The sequence below is a fragment of the Lonchura striata genome, chromosome 3 (assembly GCF_046129695.1).
Source record: "Lonchura striata isolate bLonStr1 chromosome 3, bLonStr1.mat, whole genome shotgun sequence".
NCBI lineage: Eukaryota > Metazoa > Chordata > Aves > Passeriformes > Estrildidae > Lonchura > Lonchura striata.
This window is the reverse complement of record NC_134605.1, coordinates 14,036,542-14,059,700: the sequence shown is the minus strand read 5'-3', so window position 1 is coordinate 14,059,700 and position 23,159 is coordinate 14,036,542. Positions and strand designations below refer to the sequence as shown.

The 23,159-nt window shown below is 35.4% G+C and overlaps 1 protein-coding gene across 4 annotated transcripts in view; it reads right to left on the bottom strand.

Annotated features, from left to right (window-relative positions):
* MTA3 (metastasis associated 1 family member 3) overlaps positions 1–23,159 on the bottom strand; it is a 136,447-nt gene that overhangs the window by 91,971 nt on the left and 21,317 nt on the right. For all 4 annotated transcript variants that reach the window (XM_031504262.2, XM_021546389.3, XM_021546388.2 and 1 more), the window contains 3 exons: positions 21,794–21,920; positions 8,782–8,845; positions 7,622–7,739 (listed from right to left, as the gene is read on the bottom strand). In XM_031504262.2, the coding sequence (XP_031360122.1) occupies positions 7,622–7,739; positions 8,782–8,845; positions 21,794–21,920 (309 nt within the window). The remainder of the gene's footprint in view (positions 1–7,621; positions 7,740–8,781; positions 8,846–21,793; positions 21,921–23,159) is intronic.

The following is a 23,159-nucleotide window of genomic DNA, read 5'->3' as shown; positions in this document are numbered from 1 at the left end:
TAGTTTCCATTTGGTATGTCTGGTGTATTAAAAACAACATACTCTTACAATGGAGTTGCAGTAAAAAACACAAAAGCAGTGGAGACTTTAGAAATATAAAAATAATTTTATTCTTTTTTGAAACAGAAAAGTTTTAGAAACTTTGAATAGTTTCTCTGCTTGTCATCCAAAATTTGCAGCTTAAATTTGTCCAACTGCTCCCCTTCCTCCTATTAAGCACTCAATTAATTGAACTGCATTAATTCTAAAATGCCTTGGCTTCAAAGATTAAATCAGCTGCACAGCAAGTGCTAATTTTAGGCACTCATTCGGTATTTTCAGGTGTGCAAGAGATACTCCAGCATTTAGTTTACACTTTTATTTACTAGAAAAAAAAAAAAAAAGCCTTGAACAGAACATCTTTCCTACAGGCTGCCTCTTCCATTTCAGAGACTCTCTAATTCCTCTTCTGTACATCTTAGTAGGGGGCACTCCTCTTCCTTGCCCAGTCCACACTCTTTGTGTTGCTTTAAATGGCCAGAGAGAGCCCCATTGTGTCAGATCCCATAAAGAATTCCCTAAGGTCTCCTTTGGAGCCCAGCTGCAAGAGATAAGCAGCAGGGCAGGGAAGAGGGCAGCAGCTGGCAGGGGACCATTAGCATGGGAGTGCCAGCTCGCCCCTCCAGGCTGTTGAACAGGGGCTGGCAAGCAGCCCGCGCTGGGCACTCGGGAGCAGCAGCCAGCTCGGAGAAACCTTGGAGCAGCACCGTTCCACGTCACACTTCTTGCCAACGCCTTGCCGCTTGTCTCCTTCCACAAACCTAGCACGGAGGCTGAACGCTCATTTCCCAAATCAAGGCTAACCCATCCTGCATCCATCATCCCGTGTCCCTCTGCGCCACGGCTCCACTGTGCCCGGGGCCGCCCGGCTCTGCCTGACCTGCTGCGCACTCCAAAGGAGCTGCACTTCCAGCAGACACTTCCCTGTCTGCTAGAAATGCAGGTTTTTTTAATTTTCAACTTTCTGTATTAACAGACACTGAGCCCCAACAAAATACCACATTTAACCTGAAAGCTTCCAAAAACGGAATGATAAAACAGATTATGAGTGCGTAGTTTGAATAGAAGTGTGCAATATCACATAGTAAAAAACTTTTTTAAAGTTTTAAGATATAGTAATATATATAAAAGAAGATAGAAGCTTTAAAGCAGAAGCCAATCCTTCTTCATCCTCTTGAGAATGAGTTTAAGTAGTATTGTATAATGAAATAAAAAATCCACATTATAAGTCACAAATAGGTAGTTACCAAGTTAAAAATAATTTAAGTATCATTTCTTAATTAAATACTTTATCCCTAAAAAACCTTATAAAAAGAGAAATACAACTCCATTATATAATTTATTAATAAAATAGTACAGAACTCACAATTTCTAAGAATATAATATAAATAAAAACTAATAAACATCTAAGACCAAACACATTTAATCCCAACCTTAACAAAAAAAAAAAAAAAAAAAATCCAAAATTAGTTGTGGATTGACGTACAATTACAAAAAATATAACCAAACTCAAAATTTAAAAAAAAAATTTGTTAAATAATCTGTTTAGTTAACTAAACACTATTATAAAAAAACCTCATACTATTACAAAAAAAACTTTTAAAAATAAACACTTCCCCTGCTCAGACAATGGTGTGCACACGGCTGCTGGGGATGCTGCCCAGGGGAACACAAGACCCCACTGCTGGCTGACATCCCCTCACTGCCTGCCAGCACCACAGGGCTCTCCCACAGAGCTGCCCCTCCCAGCCCCTTCATTCCCAAATAAATTTCATATATTTATGAAAAATATGAGCAAGGGTACTTTCATACATTGTAATTTTCCCTCCAGCTAGAAAAAAAGTAGAGACATTTCACATTATAGAGGGAGAAAGCTGTCCTTGTCATTGAGGCACATTACTAGATGTGGGGTTAATTCTTTTCATGTCATTTTTCTTTTATCCTATTTGCTGCAACATTGCCTGAATTTAATGCCCTACATTTAATTTAGGGCATTAAAAGGACTAAAGTCTTCTCAGACGTTCAATAGAGTCAAAAGGTCTATAAAGTACCAAAGAGTACAAGACATTGACAATGTTATCTATTTAAAAAGGAAGCAAATAAAAGAAAATCAAATAAATTTTGGGAAGAGAAATCAGTTTTCTGCATTTGTGATGACTGGACAGAAGTGGAAAGGTTCATGTACATCACAAAAAATCAAAAACTTCACCTTAAAATAATACACCTATTGGAGAGGTTATAAAACAATTATATTGTTTTCTATGAACACTAACAAGCTACTTGAGTTTGGACAAGAATTCTCTCCAGATTTCTACAGGATCTCAGGAATACAACAGCTACTAATCAAGATACATGGGCTCAAACCAAGTTCTGTTACACCTAGGGTGTGAAGAGGGAATGTGAGCTAAAATAAAAATGTGAGCAACTAAGTATAGGCAAGGTTCACAGCTATGCTAGCCAAATTAATCAAAATTGCAACCAAGACACAGTGGTCAACAGGCTTTTTATAAAGAAAAATCCTGAAGTACTGAAAAAGGATCACAGAGGTTTATGAGAAAACTCAAGGTGACAACCTATTGGATTTCTAATAGGCCTTAAACAATTTTTAAGAAAATTAAGAGATCCCAAATGACAAGATCTCCTGCAGGGATAAACAGCTGATGGTCTGATTCACAGCAAGGTCCTTCCTACACCTGTGGGCTGGTTTTTTGAAAATCCTGATTTCAACACTTAAATATCTTAGATTGCCTAGCATCACACTGTTCTACCAAATGCTGGTACATAAAATCAAATGCAACATCAGAAAATTTGTTTTGATAAATTACTTTTAAAAACAAATGATAGAAAGCTGTTATTTTAAATTACAATAATTTTCTCAAAAATACAATTGTTTGGGATATTTTTTGCCAGAGAATTACTGCAGACAGTTTCACTAGACTTACATATCGTGGCCAGAATGCAGTTCATGACAAATTTTTATAAAGTTTGTTTAGAAAATACCCTTTGCTTTGGAAGTTTTAATAGAGATTTGACAGACAGAAGACCTTTTTTTGACTTGGTTGCAGTCTTTCCACTTGATTCACAACACCATGAATGAATGAAAGTAAGCATTACTTAAGAAATACTGATTTGGCCAATGAGATTACTGTAAACAATTGGCTTTCCTGTTTGAAATGTGACTGCACTTGTAATTGTTTAGCTAAGCTGTCACACATTTAAATTTAGTGCAAATGCATTTAAATTGCATGACAGCTGCAGTTAGGCCTATGATGGCATGCATGAAATAGAGAGAGCAGCATAGGCATGTGACAGGAAAAACAATACATTAGATGAACTCCTACAGAGCAAAAAAATTTTCCATTTCTCCCATTCTTAAGCATTATCCTACTTCATAAACTATATCCCCAATGCCATGCTATCACTTCTCTCTCACTCTCTGCTTTTTTAGCCAACCATGTAAAGCAACCTGTCACTGCATCAGTTATTCCACTGCATGAGACATTGGTTGAAATGCCAGAATTTTAAAAAACATTTGGATTTTAAAGCTGTGAGACAAGTAAGAATCAATGTTATATAAAAGTCTACCAAGAATCTAAACTAGCCTGCCTGGGTGTGATCTCCCTGTACACAAAACATAACTAAAAATCTGCTAGTTAAAGGTGACAACAATTTGATCATATTCAGAACAATTTCTAAAAGTATGCCTTGTAACCAAGTAACAATAATTATAATGATTAGCCTAAACCAACACTGTGGAGGGTTTTGTTCTTGCTTGTTAAGGGCTTTTAGCTTTGTTCATTGAAGTTAAGAGTCACAGATTTTATAAGTTATTGATCAACTACTGTAGGTGAGTGCACCACACAGCAGCTTCTGGCCATCACATTGAGAGAACCAGATACCTTGCTCCTGTATTAAGGAGTAGGGATGCTCCACAGAAACAAGATACTTCTTGCCCAAATTCATGCTCTAGATTCTCATAGATAAACCTTTTTATTCTTGCTTTGTACAGAGGAGAAGAATGTTACCCCACACTGGAAGCAGATGTGAAAACAAGCTGCCACATCCACAGAGTAAGCCACTGGAGAATGTGTTGTTAAAACAGAGAAAGGACATTCTTCCTTATCCTGCTTGCCAGAATTTGAGTCAATGCTGTACAACAATCTCCTCTCCTCCTGTATATTTAAAGCAAATAAAAAAAACCTCTAAAAATCCTCAAACTAGAGTATAGACAGACTGTAACACTTGGCACTGGGGGGGGTGAAAGATTTCACACAACCATAAGATCATTCAAATCTGACAACTTTTACTCCCAAAAATGGTGACAACAAAAGCCAGAATAGACTGTGGATTGAAATCTGCTCTGGTCTTTCTCCAAAGTTACAGTCTTCACTAAATGTGTGATCCAAGTGATTTAGCTACACCATTACAAACAAAAGTGGCATGGATTTACAAGGCTTATGTATTTTCAACCAAATATAAAATTTGTTTACATTTGTTTACAGCAACTGTGTAAAGGATTTATGTTTCAACGTATCCTAAAGTGGAAAAACAGAAAACAGTTGAATCTGGAAGACTTTACCATGCATCTTGATTGTAATAAACCCTTTAAAGTTTAAGGTTTTTGAAAGTAGATGTTCTTTTTGTTTCAAAAATTAAAGAGCAGGGAAAAGCAGGTATGCTGCATTATCCAAAGTTTGACCTAATTACCTGGGTTTGCAGTACTTTTTACTCAAGGATGCAAAAATGGCAGCATCAGTGTCAGGAAAAAAATCTATTCCTACAAAAACCACACACAGTTGCCCAATACACACACACACACCCACACACAAAATCAAAACAAAAACACCATAGTCTATTCAGATAAAGCATACATTATCAGCGTATGGAGAAAGCTCAAGGAATTTGGATTTTTAATCTACTAGAATTCATCACTATATTTACAATGAACTAATTTCACGTTTGTAGAACTTCTTTTTCTTTTCAGCCATGTTGTGACTGGCCTTCTGAAAGCTAATCTAAACTGTCTTTGGTCATTTGAATTGGATTTATATGCCAGTAACTTTGAAAATAAAACAGCTGATGTTGTGTGAATCCTTGATTTGTTTATAGTTTTGTTTGTTTGCTTTGGGATTTTCTGTAAATATAAAATATGCCTACCAGACACCTTCAAAAAGTTATTCTTCATTTAGATTACAGAACAAGTTTTATGTGTGAAATTCAGGAATGCTTTTTATTTTATCATCTAATAATTTATTTTTGTCATCTAATAATACCATTACTAGATGATATAAAATCTGATTTTTCCAAACTGACAAGATGTTGCCTAAATTCTCTCTTTTAATTTCAGGTGATGGGTCTACATTTTTAAAGTGTTACACATTAGAGCATAACAATTTGGAGAAACAGATCACTAGTCACTTTTATCATTACAGGCTGAAAAATGTACATAAAGACAAAAAAATCTTCACAGAATCCCATAGTGTCCAAATATAACTTTTCTAATCTATTGATTTTAAACATTGCTTGGATTTGTTTTTATGAAAGAAAAGGCTTGACAGGGAATGGATTAACTTCCAGGCTATCAGCTTACATAAAGACACAACTACAGCTGAATCATCTTTTGTTTTTCCTTGGAGGTCAGAGGGCTATGGAAATATTTAGGAAAAAAAAAAAGGCAGTCCAAATTACCATAATTCAGATATTTTTATCCTCCCAAACCAAACTCTTTTTTCCACCAGTGATTTGAAATAAATGCAGATTAATCCAGCCAAACCTCTCAAGTGCTCTATGTACCAACAGATCCTTGGTTTGTGGGCAGCTTGATGCTTCTCAGCTCTGATGGATTATTATTTCCTACTAAAGGCAGCAAGAAGACTGCACCACTTATTGCATTTTGGGGGTTAGTGGGGCATGAGGAAAAGAAGACAGTAACACACAGTGAATTCCAACCTTCATTATGTATGAGAGAGATTTTCTACTCATTTTAACTCAACCAAGGACTAAAAACATTAAGCTTCAGAAGAACTTCGTAACTTTAGCTTAAATTCATATGGATTTTAACTTTAGAAAAAAACAAATAAGTAAAATTTGAACAGGAAAAAATCTCCTTTATATGTGGTATTCACTATTTCATAATTAGGCTGTCTTTAGTAATTTAATAAGAAGAATTCAGTAGAATGAGACTTCCTGCCTGGCAGCCAACCCTAGCTTGTCCCAAAAACCCTAAGTTCAACCAGGTACTTGGGAATCAGATCAATACTTCCCAGTTGCCTCTCACACACACATTGAGAAAGCCATTTTCACATTAGCCCTGTGGCAAGGTTTCCTCCTGAGCATATGCACATCTACAGGTGTTTTTTCCATATGGCAGGTACATTTTACAGCAAGAATAGCAGTGGATCATGATCTATTCATAAACATGTTCTGAAACAAGCCCGTACATTTTATAAACAAACCTGAAGTGACTTTCTATAGTGGAAGTCACTTCAGGTTATTTCTGGTTATTAAAAGAAAAGTCAGAATAATAAGGCAGGTGATCTATTAAACAGCAGTCATTGTAAAATAATCTGCCACTTGCCAGAAATCAAATTATTCTTGTTTTATACATTTATTAAATAAGGTCTGTAGAAATTGGAAATAATGGGTCATTCAAGTAAAAGTATAGCAGCAAAAAAAATGTAGATCATGATTAATAGAAAATACAATATTTAAGGTTACAAATATATATATTTGGGGCATTCAGAACTTCTTGGATTTACTGCAAGTGATGTTCTTCTCACATAATCCTTTCTTTTTAATGAATAAATACCATGACTCTTGAAAACAGTATCTAAATCTAGATACTTACAAAGAAACTTTTTTTAAATTTAATTAGTAAATAGTTGTAAACATAACAAGACACAGTTACTCATGCTTCTTAAATATGATCCAAACATTAAATAATTATTTTACTTGAAATTTTGCTTAAAATAATAGTTCTATGTAGTAAAAGACTGAGGTGTAAGTAATTGTGCTAGGTTATAAATAAGTAAAATAAAATTTTAAAAATATCAGTGATTTTAAAGCTATGCCAAGGCTACAAAGAGTTTTTTCAACCTGCTACAAAACATATAAGATGCTTTAAAGAAAGACAATATTTTGAAATAAGGAGACGCAAAGACCTGAATTCTCTATGCATTTTTTGCTTTAAAACGGAAAGAAGAAATATCTTTTTCACTCATTTTACTACAGTGCTGATATTTTGCAAATGGGTTGGTCTTTATCATCTTTTCTCAATGAAGCGTATATTAAAATAACTAAGCAGACCATATAATTAAATAAACAAATAGCAAATGCCTATGTACAGACTGGAAATGAACATATTTTCAACCGTTATTCAAGTACCCTTTCTTTTTCCATTATTTCTACTGGTGTTCATAAATTTTCTCAGACCTACCATCTTACTTTATATGCCTCTATATATATATATATATATATATATATATATATATATATATATATATATATATACATCAGAAAGTCAGCATGAGCAATAATGCAATACAAGGACTTTTTTTTCACTAATCAAAGATCAAGTATTTACCTTCCACAAGCATGTCTGGCACATCTGCTTGATATCTAGGACCCACTCTGATTTCTCCCTTGTCTGCTAGAAGTGTTTTCAATGATGGATCATACACCAATGAATAAAAAAAAGTATCCTAAAAAAAAGAGACATATTTGCAACAGCATAATAATAATTTTTAAAATTAGGTTTGCAAACTTGTAACATGTTCCATTTGGAAATTTGCATACTTTACAGAACACAGATTTGGTACATAAATATTTATTTTACATAATACAGATGTTTCATGAGTGCATTTAAAGGGCTAATTAAGACCTCTCTCATTGTTAGAACTTACTTCAGAACAGAGTAATAATTAAAAGATTTGCACACACAAATATATCAATGGATTTGAAGAGAATTAATGTTAACTGCTTACTGAATTTAACAAGTTTGCACTCATAAGCATCTCAACCATACTGACTTTTCATTATAAATTAATCTCAAAAAAAAAAAAAAAAAATTACCACTGTCTGTGTAAAAACTTCTCGGGCACTAAAACAGTATTGGCAAATGTGGTAGATTCACATAAGTATAGGCCAAGTCCTGTTTTCAAAAAGCTTTTTACTGATTATCAGTGGTTTGGTGTAGAAATTTAAAAATAAAGACATGCTAATTTCAGTTAGAAAACACGGCCTTCCTGATGTTATATTAAGACATTCCAAAGAAAAATATGTTTATTTTAAAGGCATTTTACAATCTTTCAAATTCTTGGGAAATTCTCTTCTTCTCTGGTAAAGTTAAGCATCCAAAGTATCTTCCAGAGGAAGATTAGAAGATACTTTCCACACAATAAATGAAGAAAGAGGAAAAAATAAGGACGAAAAAAAAGCATAATGAGAATTCTCCCTTCACTATCTGCTACAGGAAACATCTCTATATTTTCATCTGTAAGATGCCATATTAATTACTTATAATTAATTCCTTTCTAAATACAGATTCATAATAAACCTATCATTTAAGCGTGTCAATTAAATTTTTATCCAATAATATTGCTCAAATCAGTGTTGTGAACAACGTAAGTTTTCTAACCTATCATCCAAGATATGATTTTCAGAATATTGTTTACCCATTTGTTAAAATTACAGAAAGAAAAATAAACCTTTCCCAATATTTACTTGAATAGAAGTCACAATTACCTCTTTCTCCAGATATGACAGCACAGATTCTGTCTCATTCAGAAGTGCAACGCTGCATTTTCCCCTACACAAACATAGGCAAGAATAGTTACTTTGCAAAAAATTCAAAATTCAAGAGTTACTTGCAAGAGAACAATCTAGATATACTTTAAACTTCTACACTAAAAGTATAAAAGCATTAAAATATATAAAAATCAACATTGCTATACTTTATTAATACCAAACTTAACATAAAAGCAACAAAACAAATGGCTGTACAGATCCGAGCATTCAAATCCATTGGAGTTCCATCAAACTGGGAAATAATTTCAGTAATGGAAAGATAAAACAAGAGAAGAGGTACAATGGCAAACAATAAATATGCACACAATTAATAAAAAGGCCTGGATTAAAGAAGCATCACCTCCAAGTGACTTATCTGCAGCAAGTTCAGTGTATAATTTGAAAACAACCTAAACTGGAAAGAATATAAAGCTTTACTTTTAAGGCTGTAAAAACAAAGCATTTTTCTCTTTTGAATGGAAGTATTTTTAATAATGAATCATGGATCTATTCGTTTCTTCTATGCCCACATTAAAATGCTAATGACCACATTTCCATGGAGGTTCTTGTTGCCCAGTAGTGGTACAGACCTGCCCATGTGAAACATAAGTAGTCAATGCAATGGGACTTGGATCCCACCACCCTCCTCCCCTTCTCATCCCATCTCCCCCAGCATTGCCTTGCCTAAATGTCTCCATCTCCTCTGCAAATAACCTGTAGAATTATTTTTAACAAATGGTATTTTAAAGAAACACTCATGGATGTGGATTAAAAATGTTAAGTGTGCTGAATCACCTTGCTAGCAACTTAGGTTTTTATGTTATAATTTACAACTTAACTACCATTTTCTATATTTATGTTTGTATATATATATGAAGATATATTTATTACCCCTTACATACAGCACCTTGTATTTCATGCACCAAAGTTGTACTCAGTTTAGCTGGCATTTGCCAGGAGGTTCCTGTGGCCTTATACATCCAACTCCAGGAAATATGCCCTGAACACCCATCTCTATCTTCCCTCATGGCATAGACCAGAACACAAATAGAGAAAGAACACGTTTGCAGAGACCTTCTTGATTTTAAGATAAATGGGTGTTGTAAAAATATCCATTTTGTCAGGCCGTGCTGACTCTAAGCTTAACCAGAGGCATTAGAAGCCAGTTGCTAATGGCTGATCATACCCAGCTGATGTGCTATTCATACCTGTCAGGAGAGCCACACTACCAAAGAAAAACAGGAAGAGGGGGAAGGAAAATCTGACCCCAATACACAACCGCAGCAGAAAATCCTCCTGCAGCAGAGAAGTAGGAAGCCTTCTAGATACATACCCCATCATGCCTTTCTTTGAAGGTTTTCTTTAAGCTTTTGGCCTTGATAATTCCAGAGCATTCACTTCTAAAAATTAATTGTGTTGTAGCATGAAGTCAGTTTTCCAACTTTATTTTTGTTTTACTGTTTTGGGGGTTTTTTTAGTGTAAAAGGCTAACCAGGAGTTTATCTTTCCAGTCTGGTTCTATTCCTATAATTCAAGTGTGCCCACTCTCTCCACTACAGCCTACCCTTATTTAACTTCAATTACCACAGAGGAATTCATTGCTCCACTGCCATCATGATTGCAAAAGTATTTTATAGATCAACCTCATCTTTTATTGCTGGTCCGCTAAAAAATTCATTTTATTTCATTAAGATACAAGATTAGTCCCTGCAGCATGTCTTCTAAGTGAGTGAGTTTCTATTTGATGCTAGATATCTTTGTACAGCACTTTAACCATCTAATGGCTGGAGTCACACAGAGGTAACATTTTGTATGTATATATGACCTCTTGTCATTGTGTCTTAATGGAGACAGCAGTAGACCTAAAGTAGACATTAAGATAAAAATAAAAAAAACAACAAAACTCAACAAACAAAACTTTGAAAACAGGTAAATTACAGAAGTCTTTCTACTTTTGATTCTCTATACTACAGTTTTTGTAATCTAGAAACCTACAATACTTAATAAAAGTGATTTAGAACCTTTAACTCCTCCTCTCTTTCTTTCCCATCAGAGGAAAAGCTTCTCTGTATAGTTGCAAATGTTCTGCTGGACTGAGCCAGGCATCTAGTTCACTGTAGCATGAACACTGAGCACCCCTCAATCATGGATGCAAAGGTAATAACTTGAGTGAATATCAATTTGCAGTAACATGCCTCTTAATATTCTCCAACAGCCACTGTACTTTTCACCCGTTCTTCAATACTAATAATCAAAAGCCCTAGAGAAAAAGTGAATGTAATTTAAATCACATTACAATGTGACTTGGAAGTTTGTTTTTTAAGGGATGTATCTGAGAACCCATAGCTTCTCTGGATTTAAAAATAATATTTTCCTCCTTACAATGTTCTGGAGCTTTATTCCTTAATGCTTTAAAATTATTTAAGATGATTGGGAAAGATAGAGCTATATCAACTAAAAAATCAATACAACAGCATAAAGTCTAATTGCTCCAAAGAGAAAAAAGAAAGGGGGAGCTAGCTACCTACAAAAAAAAAAAAAAAATAAGAGTATGCTGCATTTAGCAGAGTATAAAATCAGTTACATACCAAAATAAAATTATACTCTCTTCTTTCAGAAATCCTACTGTATTTACATTTAGAGTATTATTTAGATTAGTGGCATACAATGCCACAGGTTCATTGTTCCGTTGGAGTCTCCTGCCTGAAATGCATCATTAAATTGAACTCAGGAAAAAATTACAAATAATTGCCCAGTTTTAAAAAAATTACATAAATAAATAAAAAATAAAAATAAATGAATTGTTGTCTATTTTTCTATATATGAAAACTTCTTCCTCTTATGTAGTAACTCTGATTCTCTGATTCAAGCTGTATTCCTCCAACAAGCAGCATTCTTGACTTAACTGGCATCATCAAGGTGAATTATTAGTTAATAGCATCAGAAAGTCTCAATGTTAAGATGACACATCTGATTTTGACCTTTTTCTCAAATTAAAAATATTCAGAAACTTCCTTTTTTTTCTTCCTACATAATTAGGCAAAATTTATCTTGTAGTAATGTTGAGGGAAAGTTTAAGCAACCTCAACAGTGCAGAAATAACAGTAACCAAAAAGTAAGTCAGCTTTTATGTCTTCATTACAACCTAATTTTGATGAGATTAAGTTGTGCTTTCAGAATCCTTTCTGCTCCTAGATGTACTTCATATTTAAACTGGTCACAAATAAAGAGTTGTTCCATTGAGCTGACAACAGTGTCAACAAAACTTATTATATAATTAAATCAGACAGCAACAAAAAGTAATTTAGAGGTCTTGCAGTAAAAGGAGACAACAAAACTCGCCTATAAATATTTGCTCATGGTATTGCCAGCTTCTATCATATAAACCTCTTAGGATTCAATTTCTTCTCCTGTCATAGTAATCAGAGCCACAACTCATAACATTTTTCTTTAAAGCATTAACATGTGAAAGCTCTTTTCACATGCTACACCTTCCTTCACTCTCATTTGTTAGAAGCTTTTGTCTGCTTGTATATTTATTTTGTATGTTCCAGGTGACTTCACCAGTGAGTTGACAATTCCTGATCATTTACACCCAATCAGCTAAGGGATGCCTGACAAGCCATTTTTCCACGCCTTCAGCCTACTTCCATACCTCAGGCAAGCCCTTCTGTTACAATACAAAAATGAGACTCGCACTCTTTCCAGAAAAAAACCCAAAACTTTAGTTCTAAATTGCCTTAATGGTTTTGTAGGAAAGGATTTCTTCAACAGCCCTAGCAGAAACCTAGGACCATAAAGTCCCAAAACCAAAACTCTAACCATCTACAGCCAAAACCTCAAACCACAGAGACAATAATGAGGATTAAAAGAAAATGGTAAGAAACACTAGTTATCAAGGTAGATAGATGCCTCACTGCAGGGAACATAAGGATTTGCTCCCCATCCCATCCTAGTTATCAAGGTAGATAGATGCCTCACTGCAGGGAACATAAGGATTTGCTCCCCATCCCATCCCCCCCACCCTTGTTTTACAGAACTATTTTTCCTGGGATGGGTGGGAGGCTGTTTACTGTGGAGTAAAGAAAAAGAGAATTAAATTCTAAAAAATAGGTGACAGCTTTGTGAGACTCATAGGTCAGACTATCTTGGACAACTCCATAGGGAGCTCATGAAAATCAACACTCAACATGAGATGCCAGTTACCACCCAGTCCTGAAGGACAGATTTCACAGAGAGCAAGCTGAGCTAAAACCTAAAAGATCTTGGAAACTAAGATAAAAATGTGCCATGTTTCAGTGAGACCCAACAGAGGAATGAAAAACGTGGGAACTTACTTCAGACAAGAATGTGACAACAATCAGTATCTAGATGAGGCAAGGACAAGACTGCCCTTACTAATCTGTTACAATGAAGGCAAAAGATGATGATAACCACCAGCTCAAGAGTTTAAGTAGCATGAAAAAAAATTGTACCAAGGTTATTATACCAGACAATGTTATCAAAATATTTCAATAATCTGGTTAAACAACCTAGACTAAAACACCAAATTGCCCAGAAGACAGCATGAAATGCCTTCTTGTTTGCACTCTCTAGGCAATTGCACTTTAACGAGCTTTTTCTTAAAGTAATCAAAACTATAGATTAAAATCATTATGAAAATTTTAAAAAGCTGATGCAAACACTTATATTTTAAAGCTGTCAAAATTAATCAAAATCAACACAGCTGCCTCATATTTTACAGTGCCTGCTCATTTCAGCCCTAACTTTTGTACCACTGGAAGTCTCTATGATTCTGGTTCTGCTGTTCTTGCAGGCTATTTCTTCACATTCTCACCAGATGAGTAAGACAGCCCATGAGATACAATTTTTTTTAAATAAGGATTTCTTGGAAAAGGAGGTATGAAGAAAAAAAAATACAGAAAGAAATTACAAGAAATAAAATGTCTGCTGCCTTTTAACTAGTATGAATTATAAGATTGCAAAAAGCACCTTCATTGGTTCAGTACCACATGAACAAAATCTCCTATTGGAAAACAGATGTAGCCTGGGTGAGAATGATGCAGTGCAAGAACCCTCAGAACTCATTGCTCTGGATTCCCACCAAGTCAATGAACCTTTATATGTACTGATAATTCAGATACAAGCTGAAGAAAGAAAAATACATGTGCAGGCATGACCCCAGAGACTTGGAAATAACAATTATCAATTGCCCTTCTGAAAACAACAGAATTGCATTGGATAATTTTGTACAGATATATACCAATTGTATCTTGATGATCTGCATCAAGAAATGTTAGTGTCTTAGCACACATTTGGAACACAGAAGCATGAGTCACTAGCTAGACAGTCTGAGAATAAAATAACAGGAAAGAATATTAGGAAATATTATGCTTGTGAGAAAAATCTGATTTGATTTTAACATATGCTGTTACTTCAATGACAGAGATTAAACTCAAATAAAAGTCCATAATGAAGAGGGATAAAAAGGAGCAGGTGCAGGAGTAGAACTCCAGAGCAATCTTTCACACATCCAGTATAAAGGGAGAAAAGTAGGGGGAAAAGATACAGATATTGAGTAAAAGGAAGAGAGAGCTACCTGAAATAACACCACCTTTGTCCCTGACCTTAAATGAAAAAGTGTTTTGAAGATTTCTAACCAAACACCCACTTTGAGCCAAGTCTTGATCCCTTACAAGCAGCCTACACTGCAGTGATGACCACCAAACCACAGAGTGGGAACTTCAGATTTCAAAGAGCTTCTACTAATTATATGAAATGGATTCCCAGTCACAGCAAGCCAGTACTAAAAGTACTTGTGTATTTTACTTTGAAGCACAATTTAAGGGGCACAGAATGATGCTGACAAACACATACCAATGTCTTTATAGCAAATTTCAAGTTCTCAATACTGCAAAGTGATTAACTGGGGAATTATTGCATAACACTAAAAAAAAAAGAAACCAAAAAAATCATCATAGTGATTTAAACCTATAATAGATCCATAACTACAATCTGCCTTTTAAAATATTCACTCAATATCAAGAATTGACCCAAAAAAATCTGCATTGTATTGATTCATAATTAATTGGCTCAAGTTTGTCTCTGTTTATTTACAGAACCATCTCAAACATGAGGAAGAAAAACCCAAGCAACAAACAAAAAATATTTGATAGGTGACTACTACTAGGATCTGTGCCTCTGACAAAATAATAACAACCTTCTAAAGAGTACAAGATTGTGTATCTGTGGCCAAAAGATAAATCAATAAACTTGGTATTATCTGATAGCACACACTTGATCAAATAAAATCAAACACAGAATGCACAGCAAACTAATTTCTGCACATCTAAACGAACTAGTAAATGTGTGGCATCTAAACATGTACATAGACCATATATTCATATATGATGGATATATTCTGGGATGGCCCAGAATTTTGATACTGCTCTTAGTCAAAAACTTCAGAGTTTTAATTTTAATTAGAGCTGGAGTGCTAATTTTTTCTACTCTAAATTGGTTAGATTTACAAACAGTCTCCTGAAGCAATTGTGCCTGACATGTATTTAAAAATAATTAAAAAGTAAATGTTTTCTCAATGTGGCCACAATAAAACTATATATATATTGATATCTCAAAACAAGCATAACTGTAGATGTATTTTCTGTAAACTGGAAACTGCATTGTTGCAAACTCAAATCACTGATATTTTTTTCTCTAGGGATTAATTCAAGCTAAAATGTAAATGAATTGCTGCCTTGTAGCACAGCAGCAGTGATGCACATGAACTGAACAAAACCACAGGAAGCTGGTTATGAATGATTTTCCATGCATTCATTAAACCATTTAGGTTGCAAAACACCTTTAAGATCATCAAGTCTATTACAAGCTGCCCAGCTCAGAAGCAACACACATCACGCTAACCAAAACTAAAAGTTTTGTACCCTATGAAAGTCTCCTACTTTGTAATTATGTCACTACAGGGAAATGTGTACTGATTTTCAGATATTTAAGTGACAGTTTTCCACTGATAAATACACCTTTTCTAACACTGTTACAAGTACTGGCTATTGACCACACACAAAAGTAAGATTCTGTCCTGAATTGAATTTCCATTTTAATTCAAGTAAGAAAAACTTGAATTCTATTGGAAAAGGAAAAAAAAAAAAAGTTAGACACGCTTCAAAAATTCCTTTGCTCCAAATAAACTCGGTCCAGAAGGGAAGAAGACCTTGCTTAGCAATCGAGATGATTAAGTAAGCACATGCCTATGCAAAAAAAATTCACTCCTTATCCAGTCTGATTTACACCAGAAAATAATAAGGCTTATAAGGATCATAGTAAGCTTTAAAAAAGTAGCTAAAATTTGTACACATACTCACATACTTTGTATGCAGAAACTTCTAGTTTGCCAGAAATGCCAAAACTGGAAATCCCGAGGTAATGTCACTAAATTCTAAAGATTGAGAAATCTTGAGAAGTAAAACATAAAATGACCTGCTGTATCTGCCTTGAGCTTCAGACCATTCATTGTTTTGAGTGAAGGAATCCCACATTCAGAAAAAAATTCTCTCCACCTTAGCTTTATCACACAACTTTTTTGCTGTTCTTCCTTCTTCATGATCTCATCAGGACTCACTAATATAGTTCAAACAACTGAGTCATTTATAACACATCTAAAGAGCACCACACAGTTACAGTTTGTAAGCATGACATGCTCCTGCAAACTGAACATTCTTAAGATACTTTTTCTTCTGTCGACAAAGTGGTACCAAAGTTTCTTTAGTCTACCTAAAACCAAGGGTACCATTTAAAAACTAAAATTACAACCACCAAAAAAACACCATCATCAAAAACAATTAAAAATGAACAAAACACCAAACAGAAAAAAAAATGCTGTCTTCTGAATTCCATTAATGATCAGAATAAAGTCAAAAGAGAATGAGATCCTTATAGGCTGATACTTTAAAAGTTTAAATACACCTTTTTATACATTTATATGTTAAAATATGCAGAGGATACAAATTGCTTAATAAAAACTGAAGAACTCTTCTCATTATCTGACTCTTTGGATGCTTTTTAACGTCACATATGCACAGGCATTCTGCAAAATTACTCACATTCTCCCCAGTCATATTAATCAGCTTTTAATAAAACTATCTCATGAAATCACAATTTTTAAAAGGCTTGTGAAGTCCTTTGTGTGCTGGAACAGAAGTAATAAAGTAAGCCATTATGACCTTAAGATAGTTTTGAGGGTTCTTTTCTTGGTTTTGCCTTTTGTTTGTCAGTTTTTAAAATAAAGGGTATGTGTAAGAATATTTCAGAATCAATGCTCAAAGTTTTTCTTCCATAGGTGCATAGAAAACCTGAATTTGCTGTTTATGTCAAGCAACAAATAGAATCCTCTAAAAAACATAACTTAGTTTATCCAACTGCAGATTGAATAAACACTCTGCATTAAAGATTAGGGTGCAAATTTACTACAGTTATTTAAACAAACTGCATCATGACAAATATCTGTATAACATACAGATATCCTACATATGTAAAATGAAATTCAAGAAAAGGAATATCATTTTCCTTTTTTTTTTCCCTGAAGGGGGTGGAAGTTTTTATTGCTGTATAAAGCAGCCCAAAAGATTCACACCTGCTTTTATTACGATATCTGCGAATGCTCAGCTTATGTATACTTTCCAAACACTTAAAACATAATCATCATCATCATCTTACATAAAACCCCCCCAACCTCAAGACTGGAACACCAAATAAGCAAACAAGAAATAAGCAAAGATATTGAAATGGTAAAATTAACCTTGATATATAAATAAATTCTTCTACACAATTTGTAAGAAACATTTAACTTTAGAGCAATTACAAATGAACTTAGACACTAATGCATCTTTTACATCAATCTAAGTATGTTTAATACCTATTAACACTTGAGAGCTTAAGAATGAAAAATAAAGCTAAAGCCCAAATCAGAAGTTAAATAACCCAATGCATCTACAACAAGATAACCATTTGCAGATTTTTATACAAGAACCCACTTTTACCACATGCTAAGTTTTATGGTGAATTTTGCAACACTGGCAGATAATTTCAACCTTCTGACACCTTCCACCATTCTTCCCCCCGCAACATTTCATGCCTTTCCAAAATGCTGCATTTGGTAATGCTCAAACCTCTGAGTGCCCAAGTAAGCAGCACTGGCTCAACTCAGCCCCTCTCTGGGGTGACACCACTCACAGGAGCCTGCACCAACCCTGGGTGACATTAATGAAGGAGAGTGGCTCAGGGAGCCCAGCGGGCAGGACAACTGTGACAAGGACATGTGGGATTACAGAGCCTGGCAAAATGCATCTGCATCATGCTGGGATTAGGAAGGAAGGAGATAATCCACTGGAGGGGTTTTACTGACTGCACACATTTGAGCAGACAGGGGAGGCAACAATTTTATTTGTAACTTGGCAAGTAGGTAGGAAGGTAACAAGCCTTGTCTTTGATCCCCAGACCAATACATGAGCTTGTTCTGTGCCACACATCAGGACTCCAGCACAAGCTAGGTAATTCCACCTTCTGAAACACATCCCACTGCAAGAACTCTGTCCACAAGGCACCATTGCCACATTTAATTACTACACTACCCACTGGTAATTATTTTCTAAATCTGGCTCTCCAGATTTTTATGGTTTTTATGCCAAAACTGTTGCTGCTCCCTAAAACTACTGAAACGGCATAGTGACATCTAATTTAAAGGGTAGACAAGATGAAGTCTAAAAAAATCCCAGCATTTCAAACAAAACAAGTTACATATCGAAACAGTTACATATAATGCATATATAAAAAACCAAAATTATCAGAATGAGGAATGAAACTGTATTTCAGTAATACAAGAGCAAACAGATTACATCAGAATTATTCAAAACCTAGAGTTGCAGACCAAAAAGCTCCAGAATTAGACATGCACATTAAAGAAATCTAACCTACTAAAATTACTGCGTGGTATTACTCTGGAGCTTCAACTAAGAAGTAACAGCAACAGTGTATAAATGAGACATCATTGTATTTGGAATTGTCAACTAGAACAAAAGTAACCTTAGTGATAGGGGTCTTTTGGAGGGAAAGAGGTGTAATTTCCTCTACCATTCAGTTTGAAAAACTTAAAAAGGGTAAAATTAAAAAAAATAAGAAAGATAAAACAAAAGCAGTAAAACGTTATAAGCAAAACCTAATAAAACCATGCTAGGCAAATTTTTTTTACTCCTTCAATTTCAACAAAAAAGGCAGTTAGATACTTTTCTTGGCTGAGGACGTCAGGAAAAGGTCAAGATCTGTAGTTGTCAAAAACCTCCTCCATCCTCTTAAAATCAACTTGAACTTTCTCCTCTTCCTTCCAGAGGAGTTGAGTTTTTGTTCTTACTCTGGAGAGAGCTGATTTCCAACCTCCAGTCTCCACTCTATACCATTGTACCATTTACTCCTGTAAATCCAGTTTTTCCTAAGGGCTAAAACTGCAGGTGCTTAGAGCAAAGGTCCACATCATAGAGCTACCCTGGCTTTTATTGCACAAATATCCCCTACCTTTCTATATGGAGGCAACTGATTTGGCAGACCAGTGACAGCAGAGAACATCATTGAACCTGACTTCAGCAAGGCCTGAAGTGCTCCAGTGTCCTTCAAGCAGATTGGAAACATACAGACACAGACCAGACAAGTAGACAATGAGCTTGGAAAAAAACCACCAGACTGGAAAGGCTGTGGTGAGTGACACAAAGTCCAGCAGGCAGCTGGTTACTGGGGGTATCCCCCAATTACTGACACAGGCAAAAAATACACTTCCAATATGTCTTCAGATGATATTAAACTGGATTTGTTCACTTTTAAGGTATGACAACTAAAGGGAGAAATTCTACTGCTTTGTTCAATTAGCTAATGAAAAGATAGATAGCTAAGATGGCACCAGGCTCCTTGCAGTGATAGGGCACAAGGTAGTAGACAAAGTTCCAATAAGTAAAATCCCAAATAGATGACAGGGGAAAAAAAAATCACCACAACAGACATCAAACACCAAAACAGACACCCAGAGAAGCTGTGATATCTGCATCCTTGAGTATTCTGGAGTACTAATGGAAGAAAGCTAGAGGACTGCCACCTTCTCAAAATTTCTATCCTCTTTAGAGGACAAGCTAATTAATAAAACTTAAGAAAACTACTGAAAATCACAGAATGTGAATACTAGTAAGTTAAAGACCTAAGTTAAGAATACCTTATAGTGTATTTGCCTTCTTGTTTCTTTTTAAAACAGAGTTTTAAAATGTTGAAACATCAAGCTTGTTCCAGAATTTGTCTGCTAAAGGTCTTAGTAACACATGACAGCACAGTCCTACAACATTCATCTGTTCTGAAAAGTAGATGCAAGTCATCACTCTGCTTTTGCCTGCTGTGCTGTGTGGCATGTACTATGAATTCACGTGTTTTTCTGCCTTCTTTGTGAACTATGTATTGGAGAACCTCTATTGTATTTGCTGAGGTGAGAATTGTGAGGTGAGAAGACATTTACAATACTTCTTCTATGTAATCTTCCCTCTGCAAGGAGAATACCTTATTTCAATATCTAAATGTCAAAGTAAAAGAAACTGCACAGGATTATTATCTCCATGCTATAGTTGGAGCAGCAGAAAATTGACAGTTAAATGACTTTCTCAAAGTCAGAACAAGTAGCTGAATAAAACACAAGAAATTAATACAATATTTCCAATTTCCAGTTTTTCTGTTGTCAGCAAGAGAGATAAGTAACCTCTCGTCTTCATGGTGCTCAGTGACAGAACACAAAGGAATGGCCTGAATTGTGGCAAGAGAGGTTTAAATTGGATATTAGACAAAGGTTTTTTACCCAGAAGGTGGCTGGGAACTGAGACAGGCTCCCCAGGGAAGTGCTCACAGCACCAAGCCTGACAGAGTTCAAGAAGTGTTTGGAAAATGCTCTTGGGCACATGGTGTGATTCTTGGAGAAGGTGCTGTGCAGGGCCAGGAGCTGGACTCAGTGATGTTTGTGGGGTCCCTTCCAACACAGAATATTCCAAGATTGTCATTGGCCAATAAGAGAGAAAATAAATATACACATACAATGTGCTTCTCCTTTTATTTGGCAGCTTCTAGACACTTATGGTCTGAAATAGCTGGGGACAGCTAGATACAATAAGAAAATGAAAGCTGCTTAAGAATGCAATGTAAGAATGCATTGTTTCACACTAAATTAGACTTTCCCCCATCACTGTGCTACTTCTTTTCCATTTCTAGATTCATCGTCCCGTCATTCCAACACAAAAAAAAGTTTTCCTGATTGCTAAGTAGAAGATGACATGAGCACCTACGTCACTTACAGAAAGAAGTCAACAAACACTTTTTGAGCTTTATCAAGTTTCTTCCTACATTAGCATTAAAGGCAATTTAAAACAATATTTGAAATGCTTATGGAACATTTAGCCAAACTCAGTCATGAATTCCTCACATTTAGTGAAGTTGGGGTAATTTTAATTTTACATGCATGCAGCCCTAAACTGCAGATCTGACCAATGAGTCACGGCCTCCTTTCCAAACCCATCTGCTGTTTTGCAGGCCAGACAAAGTGGTCAAGCTTCCTTTGGCCAGCAGAATAACTAAGAAAAAATGAGCTCTTCCAAAGTGGTAACAGACTGACTTTCCACCAAATTATCAACTGATAATCAATTGGCTATCAATTGGCAAGCAAGAGCTCTGAGACTCTTGTCCCTTCTAAAGTTCAAACACCAAGTAACAGAAGGAAAAAACCAAAGGTGCTTCCAAAGCAGTTCATGGGACATCCTGGCCCAGCTCAGCTAAGATCAGTGACACCCTTTTGCAAGGCTGAAGCAGTCCAATAGCTGGGCTACTGGCAGGCAATCCACCCAGCAGAACACACAGATAAATTGCACTTACTCCTCCTTACCTGATATGCGTTGCTGGTAGGGACTCATACTGGCGAGAAAGGAAAAGCTCTCTGTGCTTCAACTGATGTTTCTGTTTATCAGTCAAATCAACCTCAATTGTAGTTTCAGACTCTTCTTCAACTTCTTCTGCAGAGAAGCAGAGCGTAGGTCGAAATTAACTGTGTTGCATAACATCATTGCAGCCATTTCATTTGACATCCCCCCACCCCTTAGCAACCTCCTTTAGTATTTCAAAGAAAAGATGAGTTTAACAAGACTACAGTTTATGTAACTTGACAGAATGTTAAGTATTTTGAATTATAAACTTCTACTTCAACCCTTTAAAAAAATTATGCTCTTCTTCTCTGTACTACGCATTGATGTCTTTCACACAATTTAAGAACAATCCTGTCAACATTACTCATTCTTTTTTCATCTTCATTCCTCTGCTTTTTTCTTTTGCTTAGTGACCAGTCTTGGGTTTGACTTTCTTTTGCCAATATTACTACTACTAAAACTTTTACAGAAGTCCTGGAAAAAGCAGACTTTCTATGAACTGAAATTTACTAAGCATAATTGAAGTCCAAGACTGCAAAATCAGTCTAAGAAAACTGAAAAAGTCTAGTGTCTTCCACCTTCTTCAATACTGACAACAAATGCAGTGAATTTGCATATTTAAATAAGATTTGAAGTTGTTTCTATTTCAAGCAAGATGGGAAGAAATAAAAGCAGACTAGAGTCTTCTATAGAATTGAAGGGCAATGTTCCCAGTGCTTGCTAACATGTCACACAATGCCAGGCTCTCCAAAAGAGCTATCCTGGGATCTTGAACTTCTAATTCTTCTTCTAGAATTTTTGGGAAATGTGGAACTTGAATCTCTACTTCCTCTAGCTTCCCAAAAAGGGCAAAAAGTCTCTCTGAACAATGGATGCAAAAATACAGACCCTTTAAAAACTTCTTTAAGATTTGGCAACTTTCTACCTGGTAAATTATCCATTATCTGCAGAACCAAGTGTAGTTTACAAAATGTTTCTCAGAAAGTCAACAACAGAACCTCAGCATGAGATAGTATTTCATGTAACTACCTACCACAGAGGACCTCACCCGCTCTACTAATAATAACCATTTTTACAACCAACCTACAAAGACTATTTCAAATTGAAGCCTGCCTGCATCCTCATAGCAACCAGAGTTCTCTCCCCAAATGCAACACTACTACTTTTTTAAATTATGCCTGTGTGTAGTTCATTCCTCTTCTAATAGCTCTTTTCACAAAAGTGATGTAACAACATACCCTGATATAACCAACTTCTTAAGCCAAATTCCACTTCAGGTATTGCTGTAGACACCCCCATCCCCTTCCCTGTTTTGGCATGTTTTGAGGA